At 40.3% G+C, this 12457-nt stretch overlaps 1 protein-coding gene across 3 annotated transcripts in view; it reads left to right on the top strand.

Annotated features, from left to right (window-relative positions):
- The window catches only part of LOC143032486 (solute carrier family 23 member 2-like), an 81448-nt gene extending 73645 nt beyond the window's left edge, over positions 1–7803 (top strand). For all 3 annotated transcript variants that reach the window (XM_076197353.1, XM_076197354.1, XM_076197355.1), the window contains one exon: positions 6829–7803. In XM_076197353.1, coding sequence (XP_076053468.1) covers positions 6829–6898 — 70 coding nt within the window. In that variant the 3' untranslated portion in view covers positions 6899–7803. The remainder of the gene's footprint in view (positions 1–6828) is intronic.
- The last annotated feature ends 4654 nt before the right edge of the window (positions 7804–12457 follow it).

Here is a 12457-nt window from a genome sequence, read left to right as displayed (position 1 = left end):
GTATAAAAAAACTTGAAAGAATACAAAGAGCAATTACAAAATTGGCACCAACACTCTCAAAACTATCATATGAAGAGAGACTACAAAAACTTAAACTACAGACACTAGAGCAAAGAAGAGAGAGAGGAGATTTGATAGCTATTTACAGAATCATGAAAGGCATAGAAATTACTGATAGAGAGAATCTGATAAAATGGGATGACAGAAATACAAGAGGACACGGAAAGAAAATAAAAAAGACAGCTATAGAAGAGATTTGAAAAAGAACAGCTTTCCTCACAGAGCAATAGACAGTTGGAACAAGTTAGATGAGAAAGTGGTGTGTGCAAAAACAATACATGAATTTAAAAATAGTTTAGATAAAATGAGATATGAAGACGGGACCCCACGAGCATAGCTCCCCTTCCCGTAAAATACAACTAGGTAAATACAACTAGGTAAATACACACACACACTTCAACGAATGGACGGCTTAGAAGACGTTCTGAAGAAAATTGAAGTTTTGTGGATCCCAACGCAAAGAGAAGTGCCTATTGTATTTACAGGGTGGGGGGAAATTGCTCGTGGAGTAGTAGGAAAGTAGGGAAAGAGGAAAAGGGGAGGGATTACTGAGGGAAATGGAAGGAAATGAGGAAGGAGTAGACTTGGCCCAGGCAGACAGGCGAAAGGTAAACAAAAGGCCCCCCGACGACGATGAAATGTCTAATAAAAATGTAAAGATTAGAAGTATAGATAAGAGCAATACAGTAGAAAGTGATGAGAATATTTTCCAGGGATTTAAAGAAGGTGGAGGGGACACAAACCTCCCCCCCCCCCCCCCCCCCCCCCCCCCCCCGACTGACAAGACTAGAAGAGAAGGTCGATAAGATGATCGAGGACTTGGAGCGTAGGTTCGGTCATGTTAACAATATTATACGGAGAGTTGAAAAATTGGAAGAACTAGAGAAGGCGAACAAAAACTTAACTAAGGAAATTGAAGAATTAAAAAAACAGTTAAAAGAAGTAAAAGATGAGAATAAAGTCTTAAAGGAGAATAATAAGGAGAACAAGGAGGGTTGGAAAAAAATTCAAGAAAATAGCAAAGTTGCATTCACTGACATAATCAGACAGCAAATGAATGAACAAACTGAAAACTCAGTTATTAAAGTGATGAGACAGAAGGAGAATATAGTAAGAGACTTAGCAGACAAAAAGAAATGTATAATTATATTAGGAATGGAAGAGAAACATAACCCAGATAGAACCACAAGAATCAAAGAGGAAAATGAAAAAGTAAGAAATTTACTAGAATTAGTTCAGGAAGATGAACCAGAAATAATGAAACAAATCGAAGAGAAATTCAGGCTAGGGAAATATAGTACAGACAAGACCAGCCCAATTAAGATTAAATTCAGGTCACAAACTACGGCTGAGAATATCTTATCCAAAACAGGGAAACTAGCAACAAGTGAACAATATAAAAAGGTATGGATAAAAAGGGAAATGAATAAAGAGGAAAGAGAGGAAGAAAAACAGAAAAGACTTGAAGCAAAGGAAAAAAACGAGATAAGAACGGAGTCAGAAAAAGAGAGATTCTATTGGAGAGTAGTGAATATGAAACTAAAGAAAGTCGACATACAAGAGAAAAACAAAAGGGAAACAGAGAACATAATGGAAGTGGCAGAAAACTAAGAGTGTCTTACACAAATATAGATGGATTAATAACAGGATTGAATGAGCTGAATGATTATTTGAAAGAAAAAGAACCAGACATAAAGGGAATTGTAGAAACAAAATTAAAAGGTCCACTACCACCCAACAGTGTAGGACATGATGCATATAATTATTGGATTAGAAACAGAGTGAAAAAGGAAGGGGGTGGAGTTATGTTCCTGACTAAGAAGGATATAAACGTGAAGTGTGTCACATATGGAAAGAATACAGTAGAGATGATAATGATGGAAGTAGAAGACAGAGATAAGAAGAACAGAAAGTTTGTGATAAATTATGTGCCCCCAAAAACAGCCTCATGGGAAGAGAGTGAACATAAAAGTATGTTAGAGGACACAAAGATAACATTAAACAAGATAATGGAAGAGGGAGGAAAAATAGTTATGATGGGCGACTTTAATTGCAAAGAAATCTGCTGGGAAGAAATGACAGTAAAGGGTGGAGACGGCTCATGGGGAAACGCTCTACTTGAGATGGTTACTGACCATACAATGACACAATGGATACAGGAGAACACTAGGTATAGAAATGAAGAAGAGCCATCGAGTCTATACCTAGTAATTACATCCTAACCTATAATAGTGGACAAAATTGAATATAAAACACCAATAAGTAAAAGTGACCACAGATTGATTGAACTGTAACTTAATGAAGAAAAATCTATGAAAAGAAATGAACAATACAGAAAAGGAAGAATGATGTATGAAAAAACAAACTTTGATAAAATAAGAGAATTCTTTCAAAAGGAAAACTGGGAAGAAATATACAAAGAAGAAACAACAGTAGAAGAGAAATGGAATATTTTGACCAAAATTTACAAAAAAGGAGTGGAAAAGTATGTCCCAAGACAAAAACAAGAAAAAGAATATGTAAAATGCTGGTACAACAAAAGCTGTAGGGAGTTAAAAGACAAAAGAGACAAAGCCTGGACCAGATGGAAAAAAGACAGAAGACCTGAAAAATGGAAAATATATACCTGTTATAGAAATGAATATGTACAAATGTGCAGAGAGGAAAAGAGAAAATATGAAAAAGATATCATAGAAAAGTGTAAAGATCAACCAAAACTATTCTACAGATTTGTAAACAATAAACTGAAAAACAAACAAGACTTGGAGAAATTAAGACAGGAGGGAGTTGAATACACTGAGGAAATGGAAATGGCGGAAATTATGAACAAACATTTTAAATCAGTGTTTACAAGGGAGAACATACAACCTAAAGAGAACGAATGGAAAGAGAAAGTCCCCCCTATGGAAGAAATAGAAGTAACAAAGAATGAAATATTAACACACTTGAGTAATCTTGATGTCAGAAAATCGCATGGACCAGATGAAATAGCAAACTGGATACTGAAAGAATGCAGGAATGAACTGGCAGACAAAATACATAGCATACTAAATAGTTCCTTGAAAGAAGGAAAAGTTCCAGAAGATTGGAAAAAAGCAAATATAGTACTTATATATAAAGGAGGAAATAAAGAAGAACCTACCAACTATAGACCAGTCTCTCTAACAAGTACAATAGCAAAAATTTGTGAAAGAATGATCAAAAGTAGATGGGTAAAATATTTAGAAAAAAACAAAGTGTTAAATCCAAGGCAATTTGGATTCAGACAAGGACGATCATGCGTCACCAATTTAATATGTTTCTATTCAAGGCTAATAGATATAATACAAGAAAGAGATGGATGGGCGGACTGTGCATTTTTAGATCTAAAGAAAGCTTTTGACAAAGTACCACATAAGAAGTTGCTTAAGAAATTAGAAACTGAAGGAGGAATACAGGGCAAACTACTAAATTGGATGGAGGACTTTTTGCAAGAAAGAAAAATGAGAGTAGTGATAAGAAACCAGCACTCAAAATGGGATGAAGTAATAAGCGGTGTTCCGCAGGGAACAGTTCTGGCCCCAATAATGTTTGCTATATATATTAATGATATGGATGAAGGAATAGAAAGCTATATGAGCTTCTTTGCAGATGATGCAAAACTACTGAAAAGAGTGAAAACTGAAGAAGATTGTGAATCACTACAGAGAGATCTAAATAAAGTACAAGAATGGAGTAGGAAGTGGGAGATGGAGTTCAATACAAAAAAGTGTAGTATAATGGAATTTGGAAAAAGCAAAAACAGAATAACAGGAGCATATAAATTGGGAGAAGGAATAAAAAAAAAGTAGAAAATGAGAAGGACCTGGGAGTCATTGTTATGAATAATATGTCACCTGAGAAACATATAAATAAGATTTTTGGAGAAACTTATAATCTAATAAGAACAATCAAAGTTGCATTTACATACCTGGATGAAGAAATGGTAAAGAAAATCCTAATCACCCTGATAAGACCAAGATTGGAATATGCAGCAACGATATGGTCACCAAGTACAAAAAAATGTATAAAAAAACTTGAAAGAATACAAAGAGCAATTACAAAATTGGCACCAACACTCTCAAAACTATCATATGAAGAGAGACTAGAAAAACTTGAACTACAGACACTAGAGCAAAGAAGAGAGAGAGGAGATTTGATAGCTATTTACAGAATCATGAAAGGCATAGAAATTACTGACAGAGAGAATCTGATAAAATGGGATGACAGAAATACTAGAGGACACGGAAAGAAAATAAAAAAAGACAGCTATAGAAGAGATTTGAAAAAGAACAGCTTTCCTCACAGAGTAATACACAGTTGGCCAGGAGGCCAGGAGTCTTGTAAACAAGAGGCGGACGGACAATAATGATTTTGGTGACGACGGGATCAACAAAAATGTAAAGATTAGAAGTATAGATAAGAGCAGCACAGTGGAAGGTGATGATAATAGTTTCCAAGGATTTAAAGAGGGTGGGGGGGATACCAACCTCCCCCGATTGGCAAGACTAGAAGAGAAACTTGATAAGATGACCGAACATTGGGAAAACAGGTTCGGTAATGTAGCCAAAAATTTGCCCAAAGAGTTGAAAAATTGGAAGAACTAGAGAAGGTGAATTTTTTTTTTAATGAAATAGAAGAATTAAAAAGACAGTTAAAAGAAGTAAAAGAGGAGAATGAGGAATTAAAGAGGAATAATAAAGACAACAAAGAGGCCATAGCAAAAGAAGCACAGGGTTGGAAAAAATCCAGGAAAACAGTAAAGTTGCATTTACTGACATAATTAAACAGCAAATGAAAGAACAAACTGAAGACTCAGTTATCAAAGTGATGAGACAGGAGAATATAGTAAGAGACTTAGCAGATAAAAAGAAATGTATAATTATATTAGCAATGAAAGAGAAACATAACCTAGATAGAACTTCAAGAGTCAATGAGGAAAAAGAAAAAGTAAGCAGTTTATTAGAATTAGTTCAGGAAGATGAACCTGAAATCATGAAACAAATTGAAGAGATGTATAGACTCGGAAAGTATAGTACAGATAAGACCAGACCAATTAAGATTAAATTCAGGTCACAAACGACGGCAGAGAATATCTTAACAAAAACAGGGAAACTAGCAGCAAGTGAACAATATAAAAAGGTATCGATAAAAAGAGAAACGAATAAAGAGGAGAGAGAGGATGAAAAAATGAGAAGGCATGAAGCTAAGGAAAAAAACGAGATGAGAACAGAGTCAGAAAAAGAGAAGTTCTATTGGAGAGTAGTGAATATGAAAGTAAGGAAATACAACATAATAGAGAAAAACAAAAGGGAAACAGAGAATACAATGGAAGTGGCAGAAAACTAAGAGTGTCTTACACAAATATAGATGGATTGATAACAGGATTGAATGAGCTGAATGATTGTCTGAAGGAAAAAGAACCGGAGATAATTGGAATTGTAGAAACGAAATTAAAAGGTCCACAATCACCCAACAGTATAGGACATGATGCATATAATTATTGGATTAGAAACAGAGAGACAAAGCAAGGGGGTGGAGTTATGTTCCTGACTAGGAAGGATATAAACGTGAGGTGTGTCACATATGGAAAGAATACAGTAGAGATTATTATGATCGAAGTGGAAGACAGAGATAAGAAGAGCAGAAAGTTTGTGATAAATTATGTGCCTCCAAAAACAGCCTCGTGGGAAGAGAGTGAACATAAAAGTATGTTAGAGGACACAAGGATAACATTAAATAAGATAATGGAAGATGGAGGAAGAATAGTTATGATGGGCGACTTTAATTGCAAAGAAGTCTGCTGGGAAGAGATGACAGTAAAGGGTGGAGACGGCTCATGGGGAAATGTTCTACTCGAGATGATTATTGAACATACAATGACACAGTGGATACAGGAGAACACTAGGTATAGAAATGAAGAACCATCGAGACTAGACTTAATAATCACATCTGAACCTAGAATAGTGGAAAAGATTGAATATAAAACACCAATAAGTAAAAGTGACCACATATTGATTGAACTGGAACTAAATGAGGAAAAATACATGAAAAGAAATGAATATAGAAAAGGAAGAATGATGTATGAAAAAACAAACTTTGATAAAATAAGAGAATTCTTTTTCAAAAAGAAAACTGGGAAGGAATATACAAAGAAGAAACAACAGTGGAAGAGAAATGGAATATTTTGACAAAAAATTATGAAAAAAAAAAAAAAAAAGGAGTGGAGGGAAGGGGAGCTATGCTCATGGTGTCCCGTCTTCATATCTCATTTTATCTAAACTATTTTTAAATTCATGTATTGTTTTTGCACACACCACTTTCTCATCTAACTTGTTCCAACTGTCTATTACTCTGTGAGGAAAGCTGTTCTTTTTCAGATCTCTTCTATAGCTGTCTTTCTTGATTTTCTTTCCGTGTCCTCTTGTATTTCTATCATCCCATTTTATCAGATTCTCTCTATCAATAATTTCTGTGTCTGTGTGTGTGTGTGTATGTGTGTATATATATATATATATATATATATATATATATATATATATATATATATATATATATATATATATATATATATATATACATATATATGAAACATACAAATATTGATATTCAAACAATTAATAATACTAAAATCCAGAATGACAGTAAAGGTTATATAATATGGTCGTAAATATTAGTGATTGTTTTAAGCTTTGCAAATGGCACGACTGGTTGATGGATATTGATTATGTAATTAATTATAAATTTCAGGGTGAAATGGATGTCCTACATTCCAGTGTGTCCTACCTACAAGGGCTTCAAGTGTAGGGGAAAAGATTAGAAACCTCGCAAGAACTGTGGCCACGTAGCTCTATGAAGAATGTTGTTAAATATATGAATTAATCAAAATCATGTTCTTTATTATCGATAACCCAACGTATTGGTTGAAAATTCATACCGTAAATACCTGTGGTACAGAATCTAAGAGCTCGGTGAGGAAGTAGTTTCTGTTCTCACTAATTCAGCTGTTGGTAAGTACCTTTTGTGTGTTAGTGCTGTTATAATTTCTACATTTAGAAATCGTGAGATTAGTTTATCGTGAAGTGGTGTTTGCATAGTAAACTAGATATGAAGCTTACTAATGTGAGCATTTTACCCTAAATTGTAGGCACAAGCAAACTCTACCTGCCGATACTTGTACAGGTATGACAATTTGACGAGCCAATAGTGAGAATTTCAATTTGATATTCTAGTGAATGAGGCATCAGCAACTCAGAAAACGTTGACTGTGGATAGAGTACAAGATGAGGATTTTTAGATTCATTCTATATTGTCCTGTATATATATTTCTTTCAGTATAGATTAAAACAATTGTAGGAATGATTATGAGGGCATGTGTTAGGGTTGGGAATGGAGTGAGTAATGGTTTCAGGGGAATGCAGGGTCGGGTAAAGGGTGCGTGATGTTACCCTAGTTGTTCAATGTGTATTTGGATAAGATGGTGAGAGAGGCAAAGTTTGGAAAGGGTTCGCATTTGACGGTCAATGGAGAAGTTGACGTGGAGGTGAATTATAGAGTGAAAATAAATGAGTAAATGTCAGGGTGAAATGAACAGTTTTTACTATGTTCACAGACAGTTCCAGTTGGTCTGGAGGCTTTTGGTTCAACAATTGATTTCCCCAAAACATCCTCGGGGATTTCGTCATCAATTATTCAGGTTGTCAGTAACTGATGAATAAAAACAATCTACACAATCTGTATTTTTATTCTTTTGCCATTTACCCTGAATCATTCCTTGGAAACATTTTTATTTCTAAAACATTAATTCAACGATATTCAAGATACTGTATCCAGAGATGATCCTTTTCTCGCAGGAAGTAGTGAGACAGCCGACTTGTGTACCTGTACCATAACTGAGTATACATGTGTGTGTACACACACACACACACACGCACACACAATTCGTGGCGCAGTTGGTAGAGTTCCCGGCTGCCACTACTGAGGGTTGAGTTCAAATCTCGGCTAGGGCTGAAATAATTTCGACTCGCGCCTGGACAAGCAGGCAGCTCTCAACAATGGACGCAATCGATATCGTGAGAAACGAGGTGGTCGGTCCAGGCTGCATTGTCGGTCTTCGGTGGAGTTCTTCACTCTAACACAAACATCGAGTGATGGTGCATGTGCGTACGTATCCCATTGTCGCGCCAATGTTCCCTCTGAGGAGTATATGCTCAGTAAGAAAATAGTGACGGGGCTTCGTGATCGCACCGTGAAAGCGAAGGTGTTACGTTGCCTCTCACGCCCCGATTCATTTAGTGAGGTAGTGCGTGTGTGGGAAATTGAGGCCGCGGAAAAGGATGTGAGTAGGCTAAGCGTCCTTCGGACCACGTGGCCAGTATAGCGGTCAACAACCCGCCACCTCCACCCGTCATGCCGAGGTGGCGGCAGGGGACCAGACGAGCCGGCCAGGTGGGTAAGGAAAAGCCCACCAAGAGGGGATAAGGCCTGGCCGCTATCGGTGTGCAGCACGCGGGGATTCCGAGTGCACAGGTGGACGTCAGTGCAGAGCGTTTGCAGCGACATGTCGTTGCTGCCTCCAGAAGGGGCATCTATGTCGATTGTGCTCAGCTCTCACTCCACAGTGCGGCGATCGTTCCCCCGCCCACCATTTAAGTCCTTTTCCCATCTCCAGTGCAGTGATCGTTGGAGGAGCAGAGATGACGGCATCGCTGCCTGTGGTGATCAGCTGCTTACGCCCCCATGCAACAGGCTCTGACACAGTAGTGACAGACACTGAGGCTCAAGTGTCAGCCGCGGGCCCCCCACCGCTGGGGAACCTCCGTATATCCCAACGTAAGTTCCAGACTGCACCCACTTCAGTCAGCCACATTGCCGGGGTCGGCATGAGTATTCTGAGAACATCACATGTCAGGTCTCTGTGGGTCCTGCCTCGACCACGGAGTGCATCTACATAACCGAAGGTGTGCAGCGGATGTACCTATCGCTCAAGGCAGGCAAGGCCATATGTCTGGTCCCTCACACCTTACCCCCCCCCCCCTAGCGCCCACCAGCGTGTGTGCTTTGGAACCATCAGACGCCCCGCGAGCCCCACCGAGCCCTGAGTCGTGGAAGAGCCTCGATCCCCTAGAAAGATGGTTCTTGGAGCACTTCGGGCTCACTGTGTTTGGCGAGAGGGGCACGCCGCTTCCAGAAATGAGTGGCCCGCTGCACCACAGCCATCACCCGATGTCTGTCCCCATGCAGTCTACATTCCAGCCACAGTCCCGGTCCACTTCTTTGACGAAGTAGGACGACAGTAGGACGAGGCGGTGCCCGCCGGCAAGCTCACCGGGAGGTGTTCCAGAATGGTGGTGCTGACAAAAAAGGACGAAAGGCCCCGTCGTACGGTCGACTTTCAGCGCCTCAACCGCGCGAGCCTTAAAGACACACTACACTTCGATCTGGTCACTAGTGTGCCTAAGCATACTCAAGCTGCCACAAGGCCCCCCCTCGACGAGGAGAGCTGCAAGCTCACAACGTTCTCGCATCCGACCTAGATATGGACCATAAGGTCTCCTGTCGGCATGCTCCGCCTTTGTAATCCTTTGTACGTTCATTGCCCCTTGAGGGCGCTACCGGTAGGCTACTGTCGCACCCCCATGGGCCACTGCTTGTCGCAGAACGCTTTTATTAAACGCTACGACAACATCACTGACTTGTCTAGGAAGCTCAAATGCGTGGACAACACGCCACTCCAGGACAGCAGCGTCAACGATGTCTTTTGACACACATACAATTTCCTCGAAAGGTGAATGGAGAATAGTGTCACTCTGCGACCCGACAGTTCTGCTTCTGCAGGAGCGTCACGTCACCTTTGCCTACTACCTCCTGGCAGGGCTGTAGCCACGGGGAGGCTATGGGGGGCTTAGCCCCCACATCGATTTTTACTCAAGTTTTATAAATACACTAACCGGAAAACTTACAAAAAATAAGCTAAGTTCATGGTGAATTTATAATAGCCTACATAAAAGGAATTGCACTATAAGGGATGAAATATATTTTTCTATTAATTTCTTAAAGAAATTGCATTGTAAGAAATTACACACACACACACACACACACACACACACTCACACACATTAACGGCCCGGTGGCGGATTGGTAAGGCACTGGCCTCACAAGCCGGAGAACCGGGGTTCGATTCCCCGGCCGGGCGGAGACAAGTTGGGTTTGTCTCCTTTCACGTGTAGCCCCTGTTCACCTAGCAGCGAGTAGGTACGGGACGTTAGTCAAGGAGTTGTGACCTTGCATTCCCGGTGTGTGGAGTGTGAGTGGTCTCAGACCTACCCAGAGATCTGCTAATAACGAGCTCTGAGCTCACTGCCGTAGGGTGGTGTCTGGCTGCCTCGAAAAGAGGCTGCAGCAGATCCGAGGTGAATACACACACACACATATATATATATATATATATATATATATATATATATATATATATATATATATATATATGGTGGGGGCACAGTACAGCGGAAGCCCCCCTTAAAGCATGATTTGCCCCCCAACATTTAATTCCTGGCTACGGCCCTGCCTCCTGGGCTGGGGAGGTTACCAGCCAAGCCATGATCTCGTCAGGAACATGATAGACTTAAGATACCCATCCAGCCACCCTGACTGACGGGCGGTCATGGATTACAAAGGATTACAAAGGCGGAGCATGCCGACAGGAGACCTTTTGATCCATATCTAGGTCGGATAAAAAAAAAAAAAAAAAAAAAAACCAGGTCGCGTCCTTCTTCGCCCCTGTCATGAAACCCCTTTGGGGAACTGTGAGTATTAAAGAATCCAGGTGGGAAGACAGTATATTTGGACACGTAGCTGGAAGCACTCTTCGCCTCCGGACCTCAGCTCAGTCCGCTCGTGACCTCAGCTAGAGACCTCGTTTTTCTGCACAGACACCAGCTAGTGAATACCTGTGAATTTTATATCTCCGAATAGTGTTAAGTGATTGTGTTGTGTTTTTGTAATTGTATACGTATAGCGCTATACAGTTACAGATATAAGATAAAGTGCAGGGTTCTATTTAATTTCAAAACAGTTTTCTGTTACCGTATTCCAAAGGTAGGAGAAATAGTATAAGGTAAGCAGAGTAAGCTTCGCGTATTTAGTTTATTAGAGACCGCTTTGATTTTTTGTTGTTGTTGATTTGTATTTTCTCTTTGCCGATTTTATTGCTAAAGGGGGAGCGAAATGGCTTGTGAAGGTTGCGTGAACCTAGAGGTCCGTCTCAGGATGTGTGAGGAGGAAATTCGGCTTCTCAGGAGTGCGCTCCGTGAGAAGAGTGAACCCTCCCCACAACCCAAAGAGCGTTCCACTTCTTCACCTACTGTCACTGCCATGAGCGAGTGGCGCTCCGTGGGGTCCCGTTTGTCGAGCCCGCGTTCGGTAGACGTGTGCCCTGTGGAGCAACCGCTGGCTCTAGTCAATCGTTTTGCTCTACTGGAGGATGAAGTGGCTGAAAACCAGGAGTTTTTGGTGGTGGGGGACTCCATGGTTCGAGGCTATGACGACATCCTGCAGCGAAAGACTAAGCGACGTTGCAAGCTTGTATGTCAACCGGGCCGTGGGATCGTTGATTGTACCCGGTCCATCAGGGAGCAAGGACGGAAGAACACGGTTACGATTGTACATACGGGTAGTAACGATGTAGGTAGGGTGAGATCAGAGGAGCTTGTTCGGAATTACAAGGTCCTCCTTCAGGAGATGAAGGAACGTGGGAGCCGTCACGTAGTCTGTGGGATCCTCCCGAGGATCTACGCAGGTTCGTGTTGGAACAGTAGAGCCATAGGGATCAATGATAGGATATCGCAGTTGTGCACACAATTGGGATACCACTTTCTTGATCCTTGGTATCTCTTTTCTAGGCGCCATGACCTTTACGCTTCTGATGGGATCCACCTTACCCGCAGAGGCAAAGATGTTCTTACAAACCTCATTGTGGGAGTTTGTAATGAACCAGCTCCTTTTTTAGGGTAGAAGGCCAAAGGGAAGGGGAAATAGAATGTACTTGGGAAAACAGTGTAGAGTATAGCATTAATGTAGAACAATGTACCAGTATAGGACAAAATATAATTTTAGGATATAATGTCGCTAGAGGACGAAATGTCACATTAGGATATAATGTCATAGGACAAAATGTCGCAATGGGATATAATGACAGTGGAGGACAAAAGATCACGATGGGAAGTAATGGTAAAGGAGAACAAAATATCACGATAGGATGTAATGATAATGGAGGAGAAAATATCACGGTAGGATATAATGTCATTGAAGGCCAAAATGTAATTTTAGGAAGGGATACCGGACAGAATGTCAATGAAGGCCAAAATATCATGATAGGATG

Source organism: Oratosquilla oratoria, chromosome 13 (assembly GCF_046742065.1).
Source record: "Oratosquilla oratoria isolate Oo_2021 chromosome 13, ASM4674206v1, whole genome shotgun sequence".
Classification (NCBI taxonomy): domain Eukaryota; kingdom Metazoa; phylum Arthropoda; class Malacostraca; order Stomatopoda; family Squillidae; genus Oratosquilla; species Oratosquilla oratoria.
The sequence above is the reverse complement of the archived record's forward strand: the minus strand, read 5'-3'. Positions and strand labels throughout refer to the sequence as shown.